Source organism: Schistocerca piceifrons, chromosome 9, assembly GCF_021461385.2.
Source record: "Schistocerca piceifrons isolate TAMUIC-IGC-003096 chromosome 9, iqSchPice1.1, whole genome shotgun sequence".
NCBI classification, from domain to species: Eukaryota; Metazoa; Arthropoda; class Insecta; order Orthoptera; family Acrididae; genus Schistocerca; species Schistocerca piceifrons.
In genome coordinates, this window is record NC_060146.1 from 204,122,233 (window position 1) to 204,150,182 (window position 27,950).

At 41.0% G+C, this 27,950-nt stretch overlaps 2 protein-coding genes across 2 annotated transcripts in view; one reads left to right on the plus strand and one right to left on the minus strand.

Annotated features, from left to right (window-relative positions):
- LOC124717343 (beta-1,4-glucuronyltransferase 1-like) overlaps positions 1-1,811 on the minus strand; it is an 88,283-nt gene extending 86,472 nt beyond the window's left edge. Inside the window, exons 1-2 of the mRNA XM_047244173.1 lie at positions 1,731-1,811; positions 1,576-1,647 (exon numbers count right to left, since the gene is read on the minus strand). The gene's annotated coding sequence lies outside the window, so the exon portion shown is untranslated. The remainder of the gene's footprint in view (positions 1-1,575; positions 1,648-1,730) is intronic.
- On the plus strand, positions 1,482-27,887 carry LOC124717344 (nucleic acid dioxygenase ALKBH1). The gene is made up of 6 exons (XM_047244174.1): positions 1,482-1,947; positions 12,209-12,314; positions 12,405-12,561; positions 12,643-12,721; positions 22,510-22,703; positions 27,545-27,887. The coding sequence occupies exons 1-6, from the start codon at positions 1,849-1,851 to the stop codon at positions 27,837-27,839; spliced, it is 930 nt and encodes a 309-aa protein (XP_047100130.1). The 5' UTR covers positions 1,482-1,848; the 3' UTR covers positions 27,840-27,887.
- Positions 27,888-27,950: the final 63 nt, after the last annotated feature.

The window sequence follows — 27,950 nt, forward strand, 5'->3', positions numbered from 1 at the left end:
AAACCTAATTTTGGTTGGCCAGACTGTTATTTAAAGAGTCATCCATCTAAATATCAGTAGGAGTTATGTCTTATCACTACAGCACCTCACTTGGTGACATAGTAAGGTGACAGTCCAAGTACCCATAACAGCTTGCAGACAATGCACAGAAAATTCTTTAGATACGTATCAGCAACAGCTAACAATTTTAATTATTTCCATCAAATAAGAGTTTGGACATTCTTTGCTATAGTACCATTAGCAATACAGTAAATGCGCGTACCAGTATGCATTTGTTTATTTATTCATTCATTCATCCAGGGATCATTTTAAAATGATACTGGATTTGTCATCATAGTACAATCAAAACAGATCAAAAACATACACATACACACTCCGTCTTCAGGCCACGAGTGGCCTACCGGGACCATCCGACCACCGTGTCATCCTCAGTGGAGGATGTGGATAGGAGAGGCGTGGGGTCAACACACCGTTCTCCCGGTCGTCATGATGGTATTCTTGACCGAAGCCACTACTATTTGGTCGAGTAGCTCCTCAATTGGCATCACGAGGCTGACTGCACCCCGAAAAATGGCAACAGTGCATGGCGGCCAGAGGATGGTCACCCATCCAAATGCTGACCACACCCGACAGCACTTAACTTCGGTGATCTCACGGGAACCGGTTTATCCACTGCGGCAAGGCCGTACACAGAAAAATATAGTTATGTTAGGGCAGGGCAGGTGGTTACCCATGGCCTTGATGCAGGAACCATCCCAGCATTTGCTCAAATGATTTAGGAAAACTAAGAAAAACCTACATTTGGATGAGCAGACAAAGCAAACTCCAGCCTCTCAAATATGGGACCAGTATCTTAACAACTGCACTGTATCAAGCAATATTTTTGTGTAACTAAACGTTTTGTATTTCATGTTTCTTAATAATAGTGTAGGTAATGGTCTGAGAATAAAAAATAAAAAAAAGGAATTCTTAAGATACCGGTACCTTTAATTAATAAATTACAAATATACTGAGTTTCAGATCATGATACCAACACAATGTTGGAACTGTATACAATAGTCTATTTTCATATGCACTGTCAATCACCACTGCGGATAAAGAACCCCGTTTATATTCGTTTTACTGTTTCAATTGACATTCTTGGCGACTTTCTTGTGTTTGTGACGTCTATCATACAAGGTACACTCAACACCGATTCGACAAGAAATATACATTAATAAGTATCGGCGCAACAACGTACTTCAAGTTACACATTATAACGGCCTGAAACGAAAAGTGAAGATAAAGGGTTTAGATTACCAACTACATGGCCGGTGTAGCCAACTCTTTTCATCTTTTGTTCAAACATCGCGCTACTACGTCAGTACAGAATAATACGGGCTGGAAGTCGAAAATTCGCCGGCTTCGTGACTACGCTTCTGATTTACGGGTGAACTGCTCTACATGTCCAACAACATTACTCCACTGTCAACGGCTTTGTTAAATAAAGGAAATGAACCTGAAAAGTGAAAACATATAAATAAACATGCATTTTTCTACTTAAATGACGCTAAATATGGCCATCTTGAGCCTTACCATGGGCAGGGATGAGTCTGGTTGCACGTCTTGTTTCGTAGAACGAATCTTGGAACCAATGTTACTGAAAGACTAACATGAAAATTATATTAGAACGTGGCGCTTATTTGTTTAGAACTACATATGTTATGTGAACGTAAATATTAGCTGTCAACCTTTGCCAACGATAGCAAGAATAACAAATGACTAACGCCACAACAAACTGTCAACGGCAGAGTACAAACTTGTGATCGCGCATGTAAATCAGGGCTCCGTGGTCCGTTTTGTAGTGGTATGTTTAAGAAACACTTCAAATATTACAAAAGTAAATGTCCTCCTCCAGATTTATCAAACGTAATAAACTTCAGAGATGCAGAATTCGAAAAACATCAGGTGAGTTGTTTCTATCCGTAACGAAATAACATACAATAAATAGTATGGACCCAACAAAACTCACAAGTTATGTTTTTACTTCAGGACGTGCCATGCCCATGGGGCAGTATACCTGCATGATTATATAGCTCTGACATCTTTATGAAAGTGATTAACTGTTTAAATTATAATTATCGTATACCAGGACTGACTAGTTTGTGGTTGACGTCACTGGTAGATGTGGACTAAGAGAAACTCTTAAACGCCACCATCCATACAAAGGAAATCATTAATACCCCCTTTATTATGCTATCGAAAATGCGCTCAAAAACGTGGGTTTGCTGTAGCCGGCGGAGAAAAACATTAAGGAATTATCTACTTACAGGGAATTATTCAGTTGGTTTTCTTCTTTCCAAATCACATACTAAATTTATTCAACAAATCCTGGGATGCTTACTTGATAAAGGAGACAGCCCATTTCCTTCCCTATCTACATTTAATTCCATCCTCCGTAAACCACTTTTAAAAGTGCATGCCAGTGTGTGCTACCTATCATACTGTTTATAGGCCTCCTTCCCTTTTAGTTCACATTTGGAGCGTGGGAAAAATGACTGCCTGAAAGTGTCTTTTCAGACACTGTCTTGAGTTATACCTAAAGGTTTGTAGTATACTCCTAGATTTCTCACTTAATACTCGTTCTTGAAAGTTTGTAAGCAGGCTTTCACGGAATAATTGGCGTATACCCACAAGCATCTATCTGTCAGTCCAGGTTTTTCTGCATTTCCATGATGCCCTCTCTCAAGTGAAGCAAACCTGTGATAATTTTTGCGGCCTCTCTTTGCATTTTGTATGTGTCCCACACACTAGAGGAACAATCTGTGCTGGGTTGGACTACTGTTTGATAACAAATTCCTTTATATACTAATTGCATTCAACTGAGCCTATGTGATCATTCCATTTCTTATTCTTTGCGGACTACTCAGGTATTTGTATGAGTTGACTTATTCCATTTGTGACTCATTTGTATTGTAGTCATAGGATACTAGTTTTTTTTCATTATGTGAAGTCCAAGTTGCCAGTATTTGCAGCACTATGAAATCTTATCATGAGCAGACAATATTTGCACAGCTTTTATCTGACAGTACTTCATTACCGATAACTGCATCACCTGCATATACTTTGAGATTACTGTTAAGATTGTCTGGTAGATCATTAATAGACAACATGAACAGCAATGGTGCCAACACACTTCCTGGGGCACACCCGAAGTTATTTAGTAATAACTCTTGATGACTCTTCATCCAAGACAACATACTATGTCATTTCCTACCAAATAATTCTCAATACAGTCACAAACTTTGTTTGATGCCCCATATGATGATACTTTAATTGTTAAAAGTTAGTGTGGTAATGAGTCAAATGATTTTCAGAAATCAAGAAATACTACATCGACCTGATTGCCTTGATTTATGTAAAAAAAGTGCAAATTGGGTTTCATATGATTTATGTTTTCAGAATCCATGCTAGACAACATGGAGGAGTTCATTATGTTTTATAGATACCACCTTATGTTTAAGCACAAACTTAGATTCTACCACTGGGTGCAGCTTTTTGTTTAAGAGGTCTATGCTATACTATGGTTAAAACGGGGACAGACTCAGCTGAAAATTCTGTGTATAATCTGAAAGGTTTCATCATTGTTTAGAACTTTGTTTAATTTTAACAATTTCAGCTGTTTCTCAACAACACTGACATTCTATATCCTCAGTTTGCAAGAATTAAGCAGGAGCACTAGTTCTGTATCATCCTTTATGAAGGAATTTAAGAAAATGGTGTTTATCACTTCTGCTTTTTCTTTGTTACTCTCAATTTTGGACCCTGTTTCATCTAAGAATGTAACTTTGGTGCTACTGAGAGCATTACATATAATTATTTTATTCATGGCTGTAATTTTCAGCAACTGTAGCACATATTTTTCAGATTAAAATTCAGTCATCAGTTGCACATATATTTTTATTATATTTCACTGGTTTAAAAAAATTAATTTGTCATCTTTAGAATGTGATGACTGGGTGTTGTGTGATGTCCTTATGTTAGTTAGGTTTAAGTAGTTCTAAGTTCTAGGGGACTGATGACCATAGATTTTAAGTCCCATAGTGCTCAGAGCCATCTTTAGAAGCCAAGAAAACGAGGGATATTATGAAATTTGAGACCATAGCTATATGGTTATGTGAAGTATGAGACGTATTTTACAGATACTTATTAAGTATTAGTTTAGTAGATGTCAGTATCTTCTTCATAGAAGTGTAATGCCTTTACATGTCCAGAAATGCACATATTTTATGTGATCATTGTGAACACGGACTGACGATTTACAGTTACTGAATCACATCTAAGTATCTGTTGTGCTAGCAGCAAGGAACATATGTAAAAGCATAAAATATAACCAAAGTATATAAAGAAGTTATATACAATACAGTTGAAAAAAATGTGGCACATAGCTCTAATGTGTAAAAGGAGTGGGCTAATTTTCACATTTTATAAGAGGTGATATGCAATCAAAATGGTGTTTGTTTTTTAATGCAAGTTGATCATTCAAAAAATCTTTTGAATTTAGTTGGGCATGTTTATATATTTCAAATTCTTCTAAAAGGTTCATTTTGTAGTAGTCACTGTTCCTTTAAAAGATACCTTGGCAGAACTACACTCAACAGCAGTCTCAGCTCAAGCTTGAGTGATTATAGTCTCAGATTCTCAAACTGACTCGTGCATTTCGCATGTATGTTGCTTGCCACTACAGTCCTTAAGTCGTTTTTGTCATTTAGCCATCACACAGCTTTTGTGTGACTCTTACGGCATTCCAGTTGAGAGGTGTAATCTCCCCCCTCCTTCCTAATTCCACATCAGAGGTATACTTATGTCTCTCTCAAACTGCACCTAATTCCACATCAGAGGTATACTTATGTCTCTCTCAATCTGCAGAAATAACCAATTCCTAAGGGTTTCCAATTTTTCTTAACAAATGAGTTTCTACTAGTTTCTGTTACATTATTACTTTAGAGTATTACTTCATAAATGAATCCAGAAATAAACATAGTAACCAGTACAGTATTGCGTAATTAATAATAGAAATTTTAAGTGTGCAAATATTTCGTAATTTCAAATGTTTCTGAAAAAGTAATTTTAATTGTACATTCAGAGCTAGTATTTATCGAGTGTAACATAGAGACTGAAATTTTTTATTAACTAAATACTTCTCATAAAATTTATCTTGAAAACTAACATATTGTGTATAAAATGATATGAAAGTTTTCAGGAAAGCAACTGAGATAATATTGATCTGTCCAAAGTTCGAAAAATAATACTGGTATCGACAACTGCTGTTGAGGAAAAGTAATGCTAGAGGAGAATGTTCCTACACATTGATTTATTGGTCAGTGAGATAATTTAATAATAGCTTCTCTTCAGGCTCAGAGTTTTCTTTATCACCCCTTTGTGAGAACTTTCCGTAGAAGAAGAGATTGGGTTTTAAGTATCTGGTGTTGTGTTGTTGAAATGCACATATTTTTTCTGTGCAAGGAGTAATATTTTCTGCAACATAATACTTTTTCACTCGGAAGATGTTTGTCATAGTGTATATGCATATTTTGTTTCCTTTTTTGATTAAAAGTATGAACACTGATGAATATAAAAAATACACTACCCCACACCTACTTCAGTGTGAAACAGAACTTGAAAGTTGCTGTTCTGATATGGTTATTTTAATATAAAAATATTAATGAAATAATTCATATGCGTGATTTACACTGGCTGACGATGAAAGTGAAGCACTCGAGGGGGAGGAGGAAACAAAATGAAATTTCACGCATTGAAAGGATCTGCTATGTTATTTCAGTGATTAGAAACTTGTGCCAAATTTACAAAGAATTTGGCAGTATAACCTTCCAGTTGGGAAGGGTTCCATAAAGGTTTTATATTCTCTCCTGGAGAAATCTAGTCCAAAACTATTGTAACTGATCCTTGATGACATTGATACTTGAACTGGGACAGAGAGGTGACATTTTGAGCTGCCTCCCCCCCTCCACATGTTCTAATGAGGACAGACCTGGGGTCTTGCTGGCCACAAGAGTACCTCAATATCAGGCAGACAGTTCACAGAGACACGTGCGATGTGTGGACAAGCAGTGTCTCATTGAAAAATTATCTTATTTTGGATATTTGTAATTCAGCCCAGATTGGGAAAGACTGGCATGACGGTGTTGCTCGAACAGAATCTAATGCCTCTGGTTGCTGTTGGGCCACTTGTGAACAGAAATTGGAGCACAAATTTTCAGTTTCTCCACCATATAGAGAGCTGAAAGTATTTCATGAAATCGCTGAAGTTTATATGAAGTAGCAGATAAGAATAGCAGTTGGTTAGTTGGTTAGTTGATTGGTTGGTGGGGGTGGGGGCACACAGCAATGCCACTGGTCCCACGACCCTTGGCAGCAGATACTAAGGAGGAACAACATGATCACAGCCCAGTCGATGCGAAAGGATAACAGGCAAACATGGAGGCAGAAGGAACCTTGGGGCAGCAAGAAGATTAAAGAGAGGATTTGCGGAGGAGTGAGAGGAGGGGACAAATCAGACATACTGTGCATGAAGGGCCACTGCTGGGGACTCATCCCAATCCCCATACCATTGGGGGGGGGGGGGGGGGGGAGTTGAATTTGACCAGTGTGGAGGTAAGGCCGAAGGACTTCCAAACCAACACCAATACTAACCAAGGGACTCCAGCTCTGCAAGGAAATTCAGGTACGTAAACCTGGAAGGACAGCCCACTTTTATGAAGAAAACTGAGGACAGATATAATCACATGAGGATCATCCACTAACATCCAAGGCAAGGATAGTGGGAGGGCATATTTAGCATGAAGGCCAAAGTGTGGGAGCATCCCACCAAAATATGGACCATGAGGGGTGCCCAGCAACTACAAAGGGAGGGAATGGGTGGGTGGGGGTTTAACACAGAGTAAAAAATATGGGTCAACCTGATATGGCTGATAAGAAGACAGCAGAGGATGACAGATTCTCACAGACAAATACTGAAGGAAGAATGCAAGATTTATTAGACGGGGGGTGGCCCCACAAGAGTTGGCCCATGACTGAGCAATAAGAACTTTTGACATAAAGCTGAAAATCTACCCCTGCTGGGGTCACTGTCAATGGGGGATTAGGTAGCAGCCCCTTGCCCCGATCCCAGCCAGACGATTAGGAGCTCATTACCTGGGATAACCACATAGCTGATAACCTAAAGGAAATCAACTAAACAAGCAGCACAGTCAACATTGATGAGCAAGTCGTGGATGACACAGAGCAAGGTGTGGTGGGAAAACACTGGGCAGTAACCTGAAGGCAGCTCATAGAGTTGGTACACAACAAAACTCAGGTGAGGGAACACCACTTAATAAAGTAGAGGACCTGATGAGTGGGCATCAATTCATACACCCCACAAGTGTTCTGTGCTAAGAGAAGATGTGAAGGCGTATCTCATGTGATCAGCGGATGTAGGGCTATCAGTGTAAGAAATAATAGCATCCTGAAACTCTCATAAGAGCGGGTGGAACAAACAATGGAACACCATCAGTGCGATGGAGCATTTCAGATCCCAGAAGTGATCCATCCAGATCTCACGCTGAGGCACTAACCGAGGAACAGGGGTGTTCAGGAGAGAATATGGGGACCAGGACAAAGAAGGAAGATAGAAATAATGGCGAAGAGAAGCGAGATGGAGCCCAACCGGTAAACATACCTCGCGACTGGCAGCTGGTGGCTGCGAAAAGAATAGAATGGGAGGGGTGAGCAGGGAAACAACGGATGGTGGTGGCGTAGGAAACTAGGAGCTGGGACTGCTGGACGGAAAAGGGGAGGGGGGGGGGGAGGAGGACAGGTTCCAATATCAACCAGAACACTATCGACAGGGGTAGTGTGAAAGGCACTGATGACCAAACAGGTATCACAATGGTTGCCTGGGTCCAAGAGGAGCAGTATGAAGGGGGCAGCTGACCCATAAACTTGACAACCATAGACCAGACAGGACAGAACTAAGGTCTAATAAAGGTGGAGGAGAGTTGAACAATTCTCACCTCAAAAGGCGTGGGCAAGTAAGCAAAGGACACAGAGTTTATGGAAACAGAAAATCTTCAGAAGGCAGATATGGGGCAAACAAGTAAGCTAAATGTCAAAAAGAAGACCCAAGAAATGGAAATAGGGGACCATGGTCAGGCATTGACAGCTGAGTTAGAGCTCCAGATTTGGTGGACTGTAGTACGGCACAGAAATGCACCACCCACAATTTAAGGGGAGGAAATTGAAAACCACTAGAGACGGTCCGTGTGGAAGTGTGTTGGGTGGCACTCTGGAGCTGTTGCTCTGCAGAGACCATCAAGTGGAACATAGTGCAGATACAGAATCATCCTCACACAGAGCAGGGGTGACCAGCATTCCAATAGAAACCATGAGTCGATTAATAGCGATGAGCAATAGAAGTACACTTAATACAGAATCCTGTGGAACATTATTCTCCTGGATTTGCGGAGAACTGAGAATGGTGTCAACCCAAACTCTTAATTACTGGGGGACATAAAAGGGTGAATAAATATCAGGGGGGGGGGGGGGGTGTCTGGAGACGCCACTCACAGAACTAAGTAACATGTGATGGTGCCAAGCCATTTTCTAGGCCTTACGAAGATAGAACAGTGCGACAAGATGGTGGTGCTGAGGAAAGGTCTATTGAACTGTGGTTTCCAACTGAAGCAGATGATCAATCAGAAACTATCTTTCCCAAAAAGGAGACAAAAGGTTCTAACACTTGAAGACTCAGCAGATCTGATGAGCCACCATCCATCCAGAGAACTTGCAGAGGACATTGATCAGATTGACTGGCTAGTAATTATCGAGGGGCGACAGATACTTGCCTGGCTTAAGGGACCACAATACTGCCCCCCCCCCCCCCATTAGGAGGGGAAACACTTTGGAACCAAATAAAGTTAAACACCTGGAGGAGATATTGTCATTATGGAGTTCTGGGGTACTGAAGCAATTGGTTGTGAATGGAATGGGGGCCAGGGAGTGAATTGTGGGAAGAGGAGAGAGCGAGAAGTAGCCCCCACTCAGTAAAAGGTTCATTGTAGGATTCTACCTGACAAGAGATAAAACATCGGAAAGGGGAAGCTTCAGCCTGCACTTTCCAGAAGAGGAAGACAGCTGGGAAGGCGGCCGACACTGATGCTGTTGCAAAATTGGTCATTTGCACCCTGGGAGCATGCAGTGTGTAATCCACACCTGCGACAAAGGGGCAGTAGAACCTAGGGAGGAGACCAAGCATTCCCAACTCACCCACTTTCTCTGTTTGATTAAGTAATGGGTTTTGTCGCAAAGGCATGTAAAGGTAATAAGACCTGTCGAGGACAGGTGCCGCTTATGGCACTGCGAGGCTCGACGGCAATCTGAGATGGTGATGACGATGGCAATGACTGTGCTTCACCACTGGACTGGATGGCGGCGAAAGGGGTCGAACAGGGAATTGCAAAGCCAGCAATGGGATTAATCGTATTGGACACATCACGGGCAGCTACAGCAATACTACCTAACGTGTCCTGGGGGTATATAGAGGCCAATCAGCATGATGGAAGTCCAACGGTATGAGCTGGCCAAACCTGACCATTGGGATGTGTGAAGGGAATGATAGAATCAATGGGAAGAGGTAGGTGTCACAGAACCCTTCATGGTCTGACCAGTGTATAGAAGGGAGAAGGGGAGAGGAAGTGAGCAAAAGATCAATGGCAGAGAAAGTGCCGAAGTGGCATTCAAATTGGGAACCATCATTAAGAAGGCACAGGTAATGGTCCACAAGAAACTGGTCTATGAGGAGACCCCAACTGGACGAAAAAGCACTGCCCATAAGGGGTGATGGGGATTAAAATCCTGAAGGAGGAGAAAGAGAGAGGGGAGTTGGTGAAGGAGATCGGTTAGGGCACCAGGTCCTCTGTCAAGGGAGATAGAAAATGCAAATTGTGAGCGCAGAGTCCAAGTGGACATGGACGGCAACCGCTTCCAGTGGGGTACAAAGGGCTATCCATATACTAACAATGTCTCTGATGGACAAACATGCAAAAACCAACATTAGCCCTCAGTGGGGCAACCCAATTCCGACAGAAAGCACAGAACCCATGAAGAGTCAGTGAGTGAGCATTAATGAAATGAAGTTCCTGTAGAAAGACATAAGCTGTGAAGTAGAACGAAATAAGGGATTGCAACTCTGGAAGGTGACGGTAGTATCAGTTACAATTCCATTGAATAAACACAGAACGGGAATCCAAGTGGGCGGTGAATACGCTGAAGTTGATCACGTCATCTGGTCACCATCTGTCACCAACAATGAGACATCCATAAAAAGAGGTCAGACTGATGTGACATAGACTCTGGTGTGTTATAGACCCAGGGTGAAGACAGTCACATTTCTGATAAGCCTCAGTTAAGACACTTTTCCTTCTTATAAACTGGGAAATCCAGTGAGTGTGGAAAATGATGATCATGATACAGGAGCTCCTGTCATGGAGTGGACATTCACAACGTAGAGGGTCTGCTGTACAGCATGAAGACACATGCCAGAAACGCAAACCCCAAAAATACCCCAAGGGTGGTAGAATGTATGGCTTCACTTCACACCGATAAATAACCTTTATCTTCTTGGGAGGGTATCCACCTCTAGTGCCAGAATAAAGGTGCTGGTATCAATTTGGTTGCCCTTCTGGCCTTTCTGAATACATCAAACAAAATGAACGCCCCACTATTCCAGATTAGAGTGGACTTCTTCTTCAGTTTGTTGGAGAAGTTCCTATGAAAAATGACACACTGAACCATATGCAACAAATTTTGATCAGCAGTGAACCTGACTACATTTTACTCAGTGTGTCTACTTTGCCAAACTTGTCTTCTGTAGTTTCCACAAAAAAAAAAAAACAAAAAAACAAAATTATGTCTTGGTGGTGGGAAAGTATCCTCGTCAGTCATGGTGCAGATCTGGTAGCTGGGAAATGGTTTCACAATAAGGCGCCAATCCTGGCCCTCCTCCCAGTGGGTAGCCAGGAAAGGGAAGGCAAAAGCGTCATAAGAAGCATCATTGAAGGATACATTTCCAACTAAAGAGATGGCTGTGGAAGAATGGCCCATTAATACATTTCATATACAAAGCATCCACTCTGATACTACCCACTCTGATCAGGGGTGGGTGCCACCTAGCCACAGCAAGGCTATCTGGCACAGCAGCCATTGCTGGGAGTTCTGATGCTCCAGAATGACAAGCAACCGCTATTGGGTGTACCCAGTGAGCTCAGCCATAAGGGTACGTAACTACCCTGCCACACAGACAGGCTACCGTGCCGGATATATAGGATTAAAGGACAACTGGTTCGAAGAAAAGACTGAAGAGGCACTAAGGCCACACGTCCAAGACGCAAGGTAAGATGTTCTTCCCCAGTTGGCTCACACTGCGGAGACAAAATTTTGAATTGGTGATCAAACCTCAGATGGGGACCAAAAATGCTGGGGGGAGGGAGGAGGAATAAAACTGTAAGGAATAGTAAAAACCAGGAGGACAGCGAGGCCGGTGTAAGCAAAGACACAGAGTGAGGGGAATGAGCGAGCACAGGGACAGAGGGCGTGGGTAAGGAAATGCAGCCTGGGAAGAAAGAAAGATCCGCAATAGCTCAGGGCCCCGTGCACTCCATACGTGAACTCAACAAAGAGCCATGACTCCCCTGGGGTTGAGGGAACAGCAGTTGAACCTTGTAAGATGGAGAGCAGTGATATTTCTTTCCTTTCAGATGTGCTATACATCGGTAGTTGGCCACGAAGCAGTGTATATATAGGGCTGTAACATCCTAGTATGAGCAAACAAAAAGAACCCATTCTGAGAGAAGGTAAGTATGAGTAATAAGGACACAAGGAAAGGAGGAAAGAAAGTTCTGAAACACCCTTTGTTGTGGATCACAAGATCCACCCTTCATGATGGTATTTATGGAATTCAATGGGTGAATGAATAAATCATTCAGACTACCATGAAATTGCCTGAGTTACAGAGGTCCAGCCACACTTTTGTGCTTCTAAACTTGGATATTTGTTACTCCTCCTCCTGTTTTACCCCTGTTAACTACCTGATCTTTTTCTCTTGTAAATGTTGTTAATATTAAATCTTTACTTTCATTTTGAATTAATTTTTGTTCTCTTTACCTTACAGAAAGTTAAGAGAGTTGAACTCAGGGACAAAAACATTGATGATTTGAGCAACTTTGGTCTGAAACCCATCAACATGTGGAAAATGTATGAGATTGCTGACAGTCCGGGTATGTTAAGTTTATCAAATTCTTACCAACCTACAGTAATTGTGAAGGCCATGGGCCTTCCTTAACTAATGAATGATAAAATTCTTTTAGGTTTCTTCGTCATCCCAGATCCATTCACAGGTACAGGACAGAGGTACTGGATTCAGAGATGCCTACGTGACTTTACGAGGAAACCTCACAGCCGACTGAACCTCGATGCACATGGTGACCTGACGAAAGGGGAGGACTGGTGGGAAACTTGCTGTAAGTAAGTAGGTTGGTGTACTGCCATGATTCTTAAGTGAAATCAAGACTTTTACTAATAAACTTGTTGCCAACATCTGAACAGATATGATGTGAGAAGCCAGAACCTCTTAAAGAAATTACGATGGGCAACACTGGGGTATCATCATGACTGGGACACCAAGGTGAGTTGTAAAAGTGTTCATTAACTTGGTTGAACATCGTTTAATCTCTTTGTGTAAAAATTGTTATTCACATGGCATCACGACGTAGCTTACCAGGAGTCTTATTACTCACAATATCTTGTTGTTGTTGTTGCTGCTGCCTTCAGTCCTGAGACTGGTTTGATGCACCTCTCCATGCTACTCTATCCTGTGCAAGCTTCTTCATCTCCCAGTACATGCTGCAGCCTACATCCTTCCGAATCTGCTTAGTGTATTCATCTCTTGGTCTCCCTCTACGATTTTTACCCTCCACGCTGCCCTCCAATACTAAATTTGTGATCCCTCGATGCCTCAGAACATGTCCTACCAACCGATCCCTTCTTCTAGTCAAGTTGTGCCACAAACTCCTCTTCTCCCCAATCCTTTTCAGTACGTCCTCATTAGTTATGTGATGTACCCATCTAATCTTCAGCATTCTTCTGTAGCACCACATTTCGAAAGCTTCTATTCTCTTCTTGTCCAAATTATTTATTGTCCACTTTTCACTTCCATACATGGCTACACTCCATACAAATACTTTCAGAAACCACTTCCTGACACTTAAATCTATACTCGATGTTAACAAATTTCTCTTCTTGAGAAACACTTTCCTTGCCATTGCCAGTCTACATTTTATATCCTCTCTACTTCGACCATCATCAGTTATTTTGCTCCCCAAATAGCAAAACTCCTTTACTACTTTAAGTATCTCATTTCCTAATCTAATTCCCTCAGCATCACCCGACTTAATTCGACTACATTCCATTATCCTCGTTTTGCTTTTGTTGATGTTCATCTTATACCCTCCTTTCAAGACACTATCCATTCCGTTCAACTGCTCTTCCAAGTCCTTTGCTGTCTCTGACAGAATTACAATGTCATCGGCGAACCTCAAAGTTTTTATTTCTTCTCCATGGCTTTTAATACCTACTCCAAATTTTTCTTTTGTTTCCTTCACTGCTTGCTCAATATACAGATTGAATAACATCGGGGAGAGGCTACAACCCTGTCTCACTCCTTTCCCAACCACTGCTTCCCTTTCATGTCCCTCGACTCATAACTGCCATCTGGTTTCTGTACAATTTGTAAATAGCCTTTCGCTCCCTGTATTTTACCCCTGCCACCTTCAGAATTTGAAAGAGAGTATTCCAGTCAACATTGTCAAAAGCTTTCTCTAAGTCTACAAATGCTAGAAACATAGGGTTGCCTTTCGTTAATTTATTTTCTAAGATAAGCCCTAGGGTCAGTATTGTCTCACGTATTCCAATATTTGTACGGAATCCAAACTGATCTTCCCCGAGGTTGGCTTCTATTAGTTTTTCCATTCGTCTGTAAAGAATTCGCGCTAGTATTTTGCAGCCATGACTTATTAAACTGATAGTTCGGTAATTTTCACATCTGTCAACACCTGCTTTCTTTGGGATTGGAATTATTATATTCTTCTTGAAGTCTGAGGGTATTTCGCCTGTCTCATATATCTTGCACACCAGATGGTAGAGTTTTGTCAGGACTGGCTCTCCCAAGGCCGTCAGTAGTTCCAATGGAATGTTGTCTACTGCCGGGGCCTTGTTTCGACTCAGGTCTTTCAGTGCTCTGTCTAACTCTTCACGCAGTGTCATGTCGCCCATTTCATCTTCATCTACATCCTCTTCCATTTCCTTAATATTGTCCTCAAGTACATCGCCCTTGTAAAGACCCTCTGTATACTCCTTCCACCTTTCTGCTTTCCCTTCTTTGCTTAGAACTGGGTTTCCATCTGAGCTCTTGATATTCATACAAGTGGTTCTCTTCTCTCCAAAGGTCTCTTTAATTTTCCTGTAGGCAGTATCTATCTTACCCATAGTGAGATAAGCCTCTGCATCCTTACATTTATCCTCCAGCCATCCCTGCTTAGCCATTTTGCACTTCCTGTCGATCTCATTTTTGAGACATTTGTATTCCTTTTTGCCTGTTTCAGTAGCTTATATTTGAAATTATGGTAAGTTGATGCCAGTTTCTAAATTCTTTTTACCTCAAGCACTCATCTATATTTATATCGTGAAACTCACTGTGAAATGCTGTGGAAAAAATGGTGGCAACTGTTGTATCAATGACTTAAAAATGATTTAATATGATTTTTCATTCCACTCTTCTGAATCCAGTGTCACTCCTACTTTACAGCAAGTCAGTCATAGTTTAAGGTGTTTCATTTTCTTCTTTGTTTAACAAGCACACACATTTTCTTTTGTAATTATGACACTATATGCAATGCTTATTGGTACAGTTCTGTAGTGAAGCATAGAATCAATATTATGTCTCTCTCTCCCCCCCCTCTTTCTTTTGTGTAAGAAAAGAAAAGACTTGTTGTCTAAAGAGAAATCTGTGAGTGCTACAAGCTTTCAACAATTTTATTGCCAGATCTTCCATTGTTATATGTGGCCGGTTTCAACCATTGCTAGTCACCTTCAGCGTACTGTACGGATTTGTGTACAAGTCATACATTGCTGCAGCTGTAATAGTTGAGACACTGCATAACTTGACTTTACACAAAATTTTACAGCTTGCTGCATCTTTGACAAGGTTCTGAAGGTGACAAGAGATGGCTGAAGCTGCTCGGCTATGAACAGATGAAAGTTAAACGTACGGTTGCAAAATTGTCAAAGCATCACAACGAAACTAGTGTCAGTAACTTCCATATTGATCCATTTTCTGTTAGATGATATAAATAATTAGCACTCCATTTCCAGGTTGTCATTTCTTGTTGCTCTGTAAAGTACAACATGATAGTACATCAGTGCAATTTCTGGAAATAACAGTAGTACCTACCTAGCATTGTCTGAAATAAACTGGGAGAAAAACAGGATGGAACAGAAGTATATGTATGAGGACAGATCATTACTCACCAAACAGGATGAGATGTGCCGAATAGCAGACTGGCGTACAGGAAGGACGTACTTTAACAGGCTGGCTGGGGGCACTGATGTTGACAGTTCCTCCAAGTATCAATTTTCAGAGACTGATTGTAATAATAGACAAATTGTCTGAACCATTTGAAATCTGAACTGGTCTTTGTGAAAGGGATGTACTCTCATCATTACTGTTTGTGGTCTTTGCCAAAGGGATGTACTCTAACCATTACTCTTTAATTGCAGATCAGAGGAGGTCACATGAGAAAGGAATGAGAAATGTCAACTGAACAACAAAATTAGCAATTGCTAGCATTCATAGGCAATTTTGCGCTACTTGCAAATAATGTAGAAGAGGCTAAATGTCAAACTTGAAGTACTTGGGAAAAAAATGCAGCAAAAGTTGGATTGCAAATTCCATTGGGGTGGGGCGTACTGGAGTACTGAAAATGGAAATCTTGCTAGACTTTACGGACAATACATCAGCTGTTCGAATGAACAATAGCAAAAAAATTAAAACTGCAAGTAAGTTCACAAGATCAACTGCTTTGCCCTTCTCAGGGGATCTTGCAACCCTGTCTTTGAATACCAATATAGACTCTACAGAGCAGATAAATATACTAAAATTGCAAGCAGAAAAAGCAGGACTTCAAATTTCCTTAAAAAAGAAAAAAAACTGTATGACAAACATCAAAGCAGCTCATCATCTGAAGACCAGTGTAAGACAGGAAGAGTTGGTAGCTATATGCATGGTAATCTGACCAACGCCTATGTGTGGCATCAACATGCAATAACCATTCACAGATGGCAGGTAGCAGCACCAGCAGTGGAGAGTAAATAGTGCATGTCAGAGGGACTCTGAAAACAGTGCAGTTGTTATAATACAGAAACGGAGGAACTTTTCTACTTTCAAAAGGATACAATCATTGGCTTTCTGGCCATGGTTGGAAGCATTTCTGAAATGGCCAAGTTTGTAAACTGTTCACGTGTCACTGTCATTAAAGTATACAATTCAAGGCAAAATGACGCTATCTAAAATTAGCACCGAGGCAGTTGTGTTGCGTCACAGGCTGTAGATTGTAAGGGTGAACAACAGCTATGTAGATGTGTACAGGCGAATAGACATGTAGTGTCTCCTCAGTGAGAATTCAGTGAATGTTCCTGCATTTGAGAATGCTGGAATTTGCATGCCAATACTGCAACTGGACGTCCACTGAGTGGAACAAACAAGGTGACGGTGTTATGGTCTGGGGAGTGTTTTTGAGGTATTCTGTGGATGATCAACACAAATATGCATCTATCATTGGGGACCATGTCCACCCCTACATGCAGTTTGTTTTTACTCAGCACAATGGCATCTACTAGCAGGACTGTGCACGATGTCACACAGATTGCAGTGTATGTGCGTGTTGCGAAGAGCACCGGGATGAGTTTACTCCACTCCCCTGGCCACCAGGTGCTCTGGATTTAAACCCAGCCGAGAGTTTTCAGGACAACCTAGATTGCGCCGTTCTCACCACGGATCCTCAACCAAGAAACCTAGCACAGCTGACTGTGACATAGGAGCTGGCACGGCTCCACATCCTGCCCGTACCTTCCAGAGCCTCATTGACTTTCTCACTCCATGTCTTGCAGTGGGCTGCACTGCAAAAGGTAATTATTCAGGCTTTTGACGGGTTATCACATTAATATGACTGGATAATGCATATTTGAGGGAAATCGTGAAACTGAGAACTAACAAATGAGCAACACCAAGTGAGAGAAGACAGTCACTGCTTTCCAGAGGACACGCTTTATTCAATTGAAAAGCCATCTCAAGGCAAACTAACACTGTGAATAAACTGTGTATGCATGCTAGTGAAATCCTCCAAATCACAGGAATGTGGAGACTAAGAGAAGCCAAGAAATTCTTGAGAAAGATACTCTGTAATACAGTACATCCAAATACTGTTGATGGACAGTCTAGATTACAAGGAAGGGAAGAACTGTCCAAGGAAAATGAAAGATTGAGTCAGTTAGAAATATAAGAATGAAATATTACTGATAACAGCTAGGGATAGGTGAGAAGAGGCTGACAAAACAGTGTGTTAAGATACTTGACAGTAGACCAGACGCAGACTGCGGAAAGAGTTTCTGTAATGTGGCGTGTTACTTAATCAAGGTTGCCACAAGTTCTGCCAAGTGAAATTCCTTGATATTTCCCTGATTTCCTGACAAGGTTTAGCATTTTTTCCTGACAAATTTTGAGATCTCAAGGATAAATTGAGACATAAGTTTACAATCTGTCTTTACAGCTACAGTACATGAAACAGTAGTATAAACTTGCAAGTAGATGGCATTTTCTGATGTGAGGAAAAATCTTAAGTACTAACATCAAGATCTTTTGTGATGAACTGTTGTTAGATGGAGTAAGCAATACGTATGGTATATGTGTTTCATTAAGACCACTGATATTTCATTTCAATAAAACAGAACACATTTGGTGACAAAAATATGCATTTCCTTGGAGTCACTAGATGTATTTAAAATACCTTCACTGATTTCAGAAATAACCTCAGAAAAAAGTTAGTCTCTTCAAGTAAGTGTATAAGGCGGGGAAGAATTGTGTAAACCAACACTAAAGGTGACCGCCAGTAAAATGTTGGTTCTACTATGTTTGCTATTGTCGGTTATTACTCACTGTGTTACATCTGTTATTTTACAGCTATTGTGTGATTGTTCTTTCGAGCAATTAAGAGTACGTAGCGCGCAGACCACCAGTGACTGACACAATTCTTTTATTCTTATTGTCCATACTTTCTAACATATAAACTACTTTTGAAGTGCCAAAATGTACTAGAACAAATAAAATATCCATGAAACACCACACTGTACAACACACTTGCAGGGAGACAGTCACAATTAGTGAAATCCATCACTCACAGTCTCTGGCCTGCTGAGGAGCACCGCAGTCCTGGTCCATGGATAAACCGTGAAAATCTGTTGCATTACGACACACACAAATAGGCGTGGCCTGTGGGCAGATGGGTGAAACTAGATCTGACAGACAGGTATGCACATTAGTGGGAACCGAATGGCTTCAGATTGGCAGGCCCAATCCATTACAGATATGTGCAGAAACAGCCTCAAGTTTTGACCCGTCATGGAAAACCACTCATGTGGCCAGCTGTTCCCGAGCCGTAGACAATATGTTAATGAAATGAGACCACGGTGATCAATCCGTGCAGCAGATAACTTGTTCAAATACTCTGATAATCAGTAATAATGAAGATATGTAGCGACTCATGGTAAAGATGATTGCTGAGTTGCAGACAGCCACAGAAAAGACAATCATACTGTCACACGTAAATTTTCAGCCACAGTTTTTGTCAGAAAATGAGAGCACACACACATTCACACAGTCACTCGTGCACACATGACCGCTGTCTTCAGCCGCTGTGTCGACACTCTCTGAGAATCAGATCCAAACAAACTACTTCTCACGTGTCCCTGCCTCTCGCCAGCAGCTGCTAGGCTAGTGGCAAGAAGTGGTGGCAGCATGAACTGCAACCTGAGGGGAGTGGTAGGAAGGGAAGAAGTAGTAGGAATGAGAGAGAGGGAAGCGGCGCAAGTACTCAGCTGCACCCAGCCAGCGACAATGCGTGATACCTCAGCAAACAAACCATTTCACCTACTGAGATAAAAATGAGAGTTTCCTGTGTTTTTTCAAATTTCCCTGATATTTTCTTGGTGTGTTTGAAGTTCACCAATTTCCAGAATCTGTGTCAATCATGTTAATGTGGCATTAGGTGGGCATTATCAGATATACACAGCAGATATACCAGCGACAAACTGTCCATTCGCATGAATGGACACAGGCAGACAGTGTTTGTTGGTAATGAGGATCACCCTGTGGCTAAACATGCCTTGGTGCACAGCCAGCACATCTTGGCACAGTGTTACACCGTCCGGGTTATCTGGATTCTTCCCACTAACACCAACCTGTGAGAACTCCGGAGATGGGAACTTGCCCTTCAGTATATCCTCTCTTCTCGTTACCCACCAGGCCCCAATCTCCGCTAATTTCAAGTTGCTGCCGCTCATACCTCACCTGTCTTTCAACAACATCTTTGCCTCTAAAGACTTACCTTAGGGGGAAAAGAGGAGAGGTATACACCCGCGCGCGCGCGCGCGCGCGCGCACACACACACACACACACACACACACACACACACACACATCCATCCGCACATACACAGTCACAAGCAGACACAAATGCCTTTACAAATGTCTGCTTGTGTCTGTGTATGTGCGGATGGATATATGTGTGTGTGTGTGTGTGTGTGTGTGTGTGTGTGTGTGTGCGCGAGGGTATACCTGTCCTTTTTTCCCCTTAAGGTAAGTCTTTCCGCACCCGGGATTGGAATGACTCCTTACCCTCTCCCTTAAAACCCACATCCTTTCGTCTTTCCCTCTCCTTCCCTCTCTCCTGATGAAGCAACCATTGGTTGCGAAAGCTAGAATTTTGTGCGTACGTTTGTGTTTGTTGTGTGTCTATCGGCCTGCCAGCACTTTCGTTTGCAGTTTGTTGCGAAAGCTTGAATTTTGTGTGTATGTTTGTGTGTCTATCGACCTGCCAGCACTTTCGTTTGGTAAGTCAGATCATCTTTGTTTTTAGATATATTTTTCCCACGTGGAATGTTTCCCTCCCTCTCTCTCTTTATATATGATAATTCAGAATTCCTATTACATAGTTATAAGTGTTGTAGAGGGGATTCAGGACAGAAATATTTGGTAATAAACCCATGTCTGGAAATGTGCCATTTGGAAGATAAATGACTGAAAAAAATGTCAAAAGGTACACTGCACATGCATCAACCAACTTGTACCTACATATGCTCGAAGTGGCAATGAGGAGTTTGCTCATAAACACATGGTCCAAAATTCCCGGAGTGTCCCAAATGAGCTCTGCTACAGACATTACATGGGCAAGGAAATCTTGTGGCTCCACAGAAGTCTTGTAAACAATACTCTTCATGTAGCCCCACAGGAAAAAGTCCAAAGGTGTTGAACCAGGTGATTGTTGTGGTCAATGAATCAGTCCACCATGACCTATCTACCTTCCTTCAAATGTTTTGGACGTTGCATAAAAAGTGAGCTGGCACGCCTTCAAGCTGGAACCACATCATCTGGTGGATATGTAATGGCAAATCCTCCAAATGCTGCATCAGTAAGTCTTGCAGGAAAGCAAAGTGGATGTGACCCATTAGAAGGGCTGGTAGAATACAAGAGCCAATCGAACGACCATAAGTAATACTAGCACACATATTAAAAGCTCAAACAGTGTTGAAAACCATGGGGATATACGACATGAGCATTTTCCTTATATGAAACCTGGCTAATAAGACAGCTGAGCATACCTGTGTTTGTGAAATGCACCTTCTGCATGGAAAAAATGATCCAAGGAAAGTCTGGAGCATAGGCACGACAGTGCAGGAATGGCATGTGGTGCAAAATCACCTGCACCCTATGGAGATGATATGGGTGGAGTTGCTGTTCATGGAGAATTCGCCAGATGCTGCTCTGTGATAGATCCATGGAACCTACTATGTTGTGGGTACTCGGCGGTGGATTCTGACGGATCAGTGGAGGACTTCCTTCTTCCCCATCAACTGCACGGTGAACCTGGTCTCAACCACAGTTAGGGTGGATTCTGAGAACTGGTACTCTTCCTTTCTGTAATGCACCATCTTTGTAAATCATTTAGTGGCAACTGATCTACATGCACTTCAATTCATTGCGTTGTTCTCTGATGATGCCGCTGTTTTTCTGTGATGACATGTGACATGACATCACACAAGATGTCATGTGACACCTACCACTATCAATGTGTTGCCTTCTATCATTCACTCATTTATCCTCCAAACTGCGTATTTCCAGGCATGAGTTTATTACCAAATATTGCTGTCGTGAGTTGCCTCTACAACGCCTGTAACTGTGTAACAGGAATTCTGAATCACCCTGTGTTTGATACAATGTGGTTATAATTAAACTTTTGCTAGTTGGGCCAGTGTAGAGAGAAAACTATTTACCATATGGGTACCTACCTTTACAGGGATGCGTTCAGATGGTGTGCACTACAAGATTTATGTTGTTAGTAGAGTTAGTGTCATGAATTGCTGTTAGGTGCCGGTACTTCTGGGTGACATAGCAGTGAAACACAAGCATCTGGGCACGGTGAGTAGGGCTTTATTCGTAAAGCTGTTTCATCCAAAAAGCAGTAATAGTGCTTCTGCCCTTCATGAGTATCGACGCATTAAAGGAATATGGAGAGCTCCTCTTTCCACACCAGGGTTGAAGAACGTAATTCAGAAGTTTATATTAACTGGTGATATGGGAATTGCTCCCCAGAGTGACTGATGGCCAGCTGCACCACAAATTGTTGAAGAGGTTACTGTTACCTGGGCTGAGAATTCTGGTAGCAATGTGTGACCATCAAGCAGTGCATGAGCCGCATCACAATAACTGAACATTCCGCAATGTCCACTGTTCGAAAAGTGTGGCGAACAATTGTAACACAGTATCTCTAGTATGGTTCCAGACTGTTGTGGATGTAAATAGTTGTCACATTGAGCAACGGTTGTAACTTGTAATGTAAATGTTGTACGCAATGAGCTAACATTATCCTCTCATGTGGAAATTAAAATGTGTTTCTTTCAATGCTCGTTATTTCTCTTCCGCATGTCCTTACAAATGTTTCCACAAAATTTCATTTTCCTACGATCACTCGCTTTTCATGGGAGCCTTCTCAAGTAGGGAAAGTTTAATTATAACCACGTTACAGATAAATAACTTGTACCACTAAAAAAGACTTCATATTTCATGTTGATTTTTTCCTCCCACCAGGTGTATTCAGAGCTTGCAAGGGACCCTTTTCCAACAGACCTTGCCACTGTTTGTAAATATGTCTGTGAGGCTGCGGGATTTCCCAGCTTCTCTGCTGAAGCAGCTATTGTGAACTTTTACCACCTGGATTCAACTCTCTCAGGACATACAGATCACTCTGAGGAAGATGTTACTGCACCTTTACTGTCGTTCAGGTAAAATTTTTGAGATAACAAACATTATTTTTTAAAACTTGGTTACTTAAATAGGCTTAAACAAATGTGCCCCAACATAATGATGTATCTTCAGCAGAATGACCTACTCTGTGCCAAACAGCATGGATTGTAAAAACATTGATTGTGCAATTAAAACTTTTCTCACTTGCTATCCTAAAATCCACAGATCAAGGCAATCAGGGGGATGCAGTGTTTCATATCTTCCAAAACACATTTGACTTGATACTACATTAGAATTTATTAATAAAATATGACCATATGGGGCATCAAAAGAAATCTGTGACTGGGCGAAGGATTTCTCGGTAAGCAGGATGCAGCATGTTACCTTGGGTGGAAACTCATCAGTAGAGGTAGAAGTATCTTCAGTCCTCATGTTTGTCCCAGGGAAGTGCGTTACACCCCTTGTTCGTGTTGTGCAGACAGTGTTAATAGCAACCTCAGACATTTTGCAAGTGATGCACTTTCATCCATAATGAGTACCATCCAAAAAAAGATGCAGAAATATTAAATTGTATCTCAGTATGATTTTAAAATGTTGCAAAGAGTGAAAACTTCCTGTAAATGTACAAAAATGTGAAATTTTGGAATAAAAAAAGTGGTATGCTATGACAACGATAACAGTGGATTGTGGTTGGAATCTGACAACCCATACAAATGCCTGGGTGTAACTCTTTCTACAAATATAAAGTGGAATGGTCTCAAAGGCTCAGCTGTGGGTAAAGCAGGTGGCAGACTTCAGTTTACTGGCAGAATACTAGGAAAATCTGAAGTGTGTGGCACTCATACCAGATAGGACTAACTGGGAGATATTGAATATATGCAGAGAAGGGCAGCACAAATGGTAACAGGTTTGTTTGACTCACGGTTGAGCATCAGAGAAATGATGAAACAACTAAATTGACAAACTTTTGAAAGTAAACTATCGAGGAAAAGCTGATAACAAAATTTCAGTGATCAAGTGCGCAAAGAGACATTTAAGTGGTCATTTTTCACACACTCCATATGCAACTGGAATGAGAAGTATCCTTTGCCATGCACTTCGAGTGGTTAGTGGAGCATATATGTAGATTTACATGTAATGGCAGAAACTATTTCTAGATTTGCAGAAGCAAATATGTCACAAGAATGAATAGGAAACTTTAAGGGGATAATTTTCTCGCTTGGGAACCACCATTAAACTGGAAATGCTATAAATTAGAAAGTACTATTATTGCAATGATAAGCCAGAGAGGGCAGCATTAGTGAGGCCAAAGAAGTATGGACTTATGTTCAGTTTTCCAGTTGTTTACTATTTTCAGTGATTCTTCTCCTGTTATGTATGAAGTTCCAACATTGCAATAGTTCTTCTTAATTATGCTGGAATCTTCAACAGTGGCAGCAGCCTGTTTGTTCCTCTTTGGCTAGGCCTTTTCAAGTTCCTTTTACTTCCTTTTCACTTGAGTCACTCAGCTGTTGTTAACACCTATTTTTTCATTTGCTGTGTTCAGTAAGCGCTTTTAAGCATTATGACAACACAGCAATCCAGTATGAACATTGTTTAATAATTTGTTTTGTAAAAGGTTATTCCCTTATTTGAGCCTGTCACTGCCCGAGGTGAGTTTGCTTTATTGTTTGGTTAATAAACAAAATATCCTTTGTTTTATTCAGAAAGGGGGGGGGGAGATACTGAACAAAACTATCAGATAACATTAAAATATATAGGACTGAGCAGTAACCGACATCCATTTGCACCTGGTTACAAGCTTTTGTAACATTTGTTTCATTCAGAGTATGCTAGAAACGCATGAGACAAATGTGGGAGGATTTAGTCAGTGGGGCCGGGGGGGGGCTTTCTTCAGCATTTAAGATAAACATGAAAGGGAAGCTTTAGTTGAGAAGGGAGTGAGACACGGTTGTAGACTATCCCTCTTGTTATGCGTTCAGTATAAGCTGTGAAGGCAACTAAGGAGAATTTGGGAAGAAAAATGAAGTACAGTGAGAAGCTAAAACTTTGATGTTTGTCAATAACATTGCAGTTATATCAGAGACAGCAGAGGACTAGAAAAAGCGGGTGAATGATTAGATTGTATCTGAATTGAATTTGAATTTTATTTGATCCTGTAAGATTACATTGTGTACAGTAAATGTACGTGTAATACAGGACATATCCAAGAATTAACATTCATTATCACTTATTTTTCTACACCTTTAGCTTACATTTTTACATAATTGATAATGAATAACAATATATACAAATTTAATGGCATAAGTATTCTGCAACACTGTAAAACTCTTTTTCAATGAGATAGTCTTTAAGTTTCTTTGGAAAGTCATTGTGAAGTACACTATCTTGCAGGTTTTTAGGCAGACTTCTTAGTAGTCTGATACCAGAGTACTGTGGTCCTTTTTCTAGCACTGCCAGTTGGTGGGGTATGCTCCATACCTCATTCTTCCTTCTTGTATTGTGGGTGTGTACACTAGCATTTGTAATCCAGTCCTCACTACCTTTTGTGATGTACGTTATTGTTTTGTATATATACAACGATGAAAAAGTTAAGATACCTAAATTCTTGAAACAGTTTCTGCACATTTCAGAGGTCTTTCTTCTTAAAATGGTCCTAATTGATTTTTTTTTTTTATGTGAACACTCGTTTTGTCTCTTGTTTGTTTGAGTTTCCCCACACAGTCACTCCATACTGTAAGTATAGTTCGAAAAGTCCATGATACACTGTACGCAGATTCTTGTCTGAATACTGTGATAGCTGCATCATTAAGAATATGACAGAGCTCAGTTTCTTACAGACATTATTAATATGTTTTTCCATTTCAGTTCATTATCTTGAAAAGATGTTAAAAATAAATATTGACAAAAGTAAAACAAGGGCAGTAGGGTGTAGTTTAATTAAAGCAGGTAGTGATGAAACAATTAGCTTAGGAAATGAGACACTGAAAGTAGTAAGATAAGTTTACTGTTTGTTGAGCAAAATACAAAGGGTGTTCAAAAAGTTTTGCACAGTTGTCACAAATTTTTTTATTATTTGCAGGAGGCGAATGAAATTTTTTGTGAACATACTTGGGACATTTAGCTAATACATTGAGCCTACTCAATGTAGCCTCCATCAGCTGTGATGCATCTGGCCCAACGTTCTTTCCATGATGTAAATGCACTTTGGTAAAATTCTGGGGATTGACTTTTACACCATTGCTTGACACAGGACATAAGGTCTTTCTCGCTATCAAATGTTTTACCGCGCAGATAGGCCTTCATACGACCAAAGAGGTAAAAATCAGACGGAGCCAAGTCTGGACTGTAGGGAGGATGAGGAACAATTTTCCAACCATTTTCCTGATTTTCTCTTGCGTCATAAGGGCTGTATGGGGTTTGGCATTGTCCTGGTGTAGTCTGATGAGCTGACCCTGAAGCTGTGGTCTGTGGGTCTTGATGGCACATTGAAGCTTGTCCAATGACAAACAGTAACAGTCCCAGTTAATTTTGGAGCCAGGGTCCAAAAAGTCAATGAAAATGAAACCACATTGATCCCAGAAGAAAGAGGCCACCACCTTTCGGCCTGCTGTTCGTGAAAGTCTTGGTTTCTTCTCCCGAGATGACGCCACTCCGTGGATTGGGTTTTGCTCTCAGGTTCGGACAAAAACAACCATGTTTCATCCTGGGTAATGACACTGTTAAATCACTGTTTCCACTCTTCAGTAACGGTCTTCATGAGACCCTCGCACAAATTCTTCCTTATCGTTTTTATTCCTCTTGTCAATAATCTAGGCACCCAACGTGCACAGATTTTTCTGTACCTCATTGACTGTGCCAGTGATACCACACTACCCAATGACAAACGAGTCATTTCAGCAAGCTGTTGCGTCATCACACATCTGTCAGTTTGGATGATTTGATCAATGGTCTCCTTATTCACATTACTCATTGCCGTCGATGGTCTACTGCATCATGGATTGTCTAGTAGAGAGAAATCACCTTCTTTAAACCTCTGCAACCACCGCTGGATACTGCTGCGATCCACGGTGCCCTCCCTATAAACAGGGAGCAACTTCCTGTGAATTGATGTGGCAGTGTCATTGACGGTCTTGAAGAGGAACTCCATCAACGACCATTGTCGCAACCTGACATCTACTTCACAGTCCGTTATGGCTCACCTGTAAATAAAAGAAAATAATTTTATATACCAACTTATAGCTAAATGTTCCAAGTATGTGTGCAAAAAATTTCTTTCTTCTCCTGCAAAAAATAAAAAAAAATAAAAATAAATAAATAAAAAAAAAATTAGAGATGACTGTGCAAAACTTTCTGAATGCCCTTTGTAACTAACATTAGCAAAAATAAACACGGTATAACATGCAGACTTGTAATGGCAAAAAAGCATTTCTGAAAATCAATTTTGTTAACATTTAACATAAACTCAGATGTTAGGAACTCATTTTAGAAGCTGTCTGTCTGGAGCATAGCGTTGTATGGAAGTGAAATGTGGTGCTACAGATCAATATTGAAGATGAATAGATCGGATAACTAATGAGAAGGTACTGACTCAAACTAAGGAGAAAATAAATTTATGTCACAAATTCACTATAAGAAAGAATTGGAAGAGGTGATGTGGCTTGTACAGGATACACTTGTGGAGAACTGTATGAAGCCGATCTTCAGACTGGAGACCAAAGCAAGAACATAATCTCGCAGAATTAGTTACACTGCTAGGGTGTATCATTTAATCTTCCAAATATAATAAATTCCCACTCTACATGTGTAATATAATGTATGAGGATATTTGGTTGTCATATTGAGTGCTTGGTATTTGACACTTAATCTCTGCCACCAGTTTTGGACAGACAGCCATCTTTCTGCTGGGAGGAACAACCATGGACGACGAACCATCAGCAGTGTACTTACACAGTGGGGATGTAGCCATCATGTCCGGGCGGAGTCGGCTGTGTTACCACGGTGTCCCTCGAATTGTTCTCGACACCATTCAGCCTTGGCATCTTGAGCTAGACAGGGATAGTGAGGACTTGTGGATACCATTTGAAAAATATGTAATGTCATCACGTATAAATGTAAATGTAAGACAAGTTTTGAGGCAGGGGCAAAAATCACTGTCATCTGTAGCATCCTGACTCAGAATATTGTGACTATGGAAAATAAATAAGTATCTGAGAGCAAATGGATGAGTTGTTCTGTATAGCAATTGATGCCCAGCATCTGTCCTTCCGCTTTAGTGCCTCTTT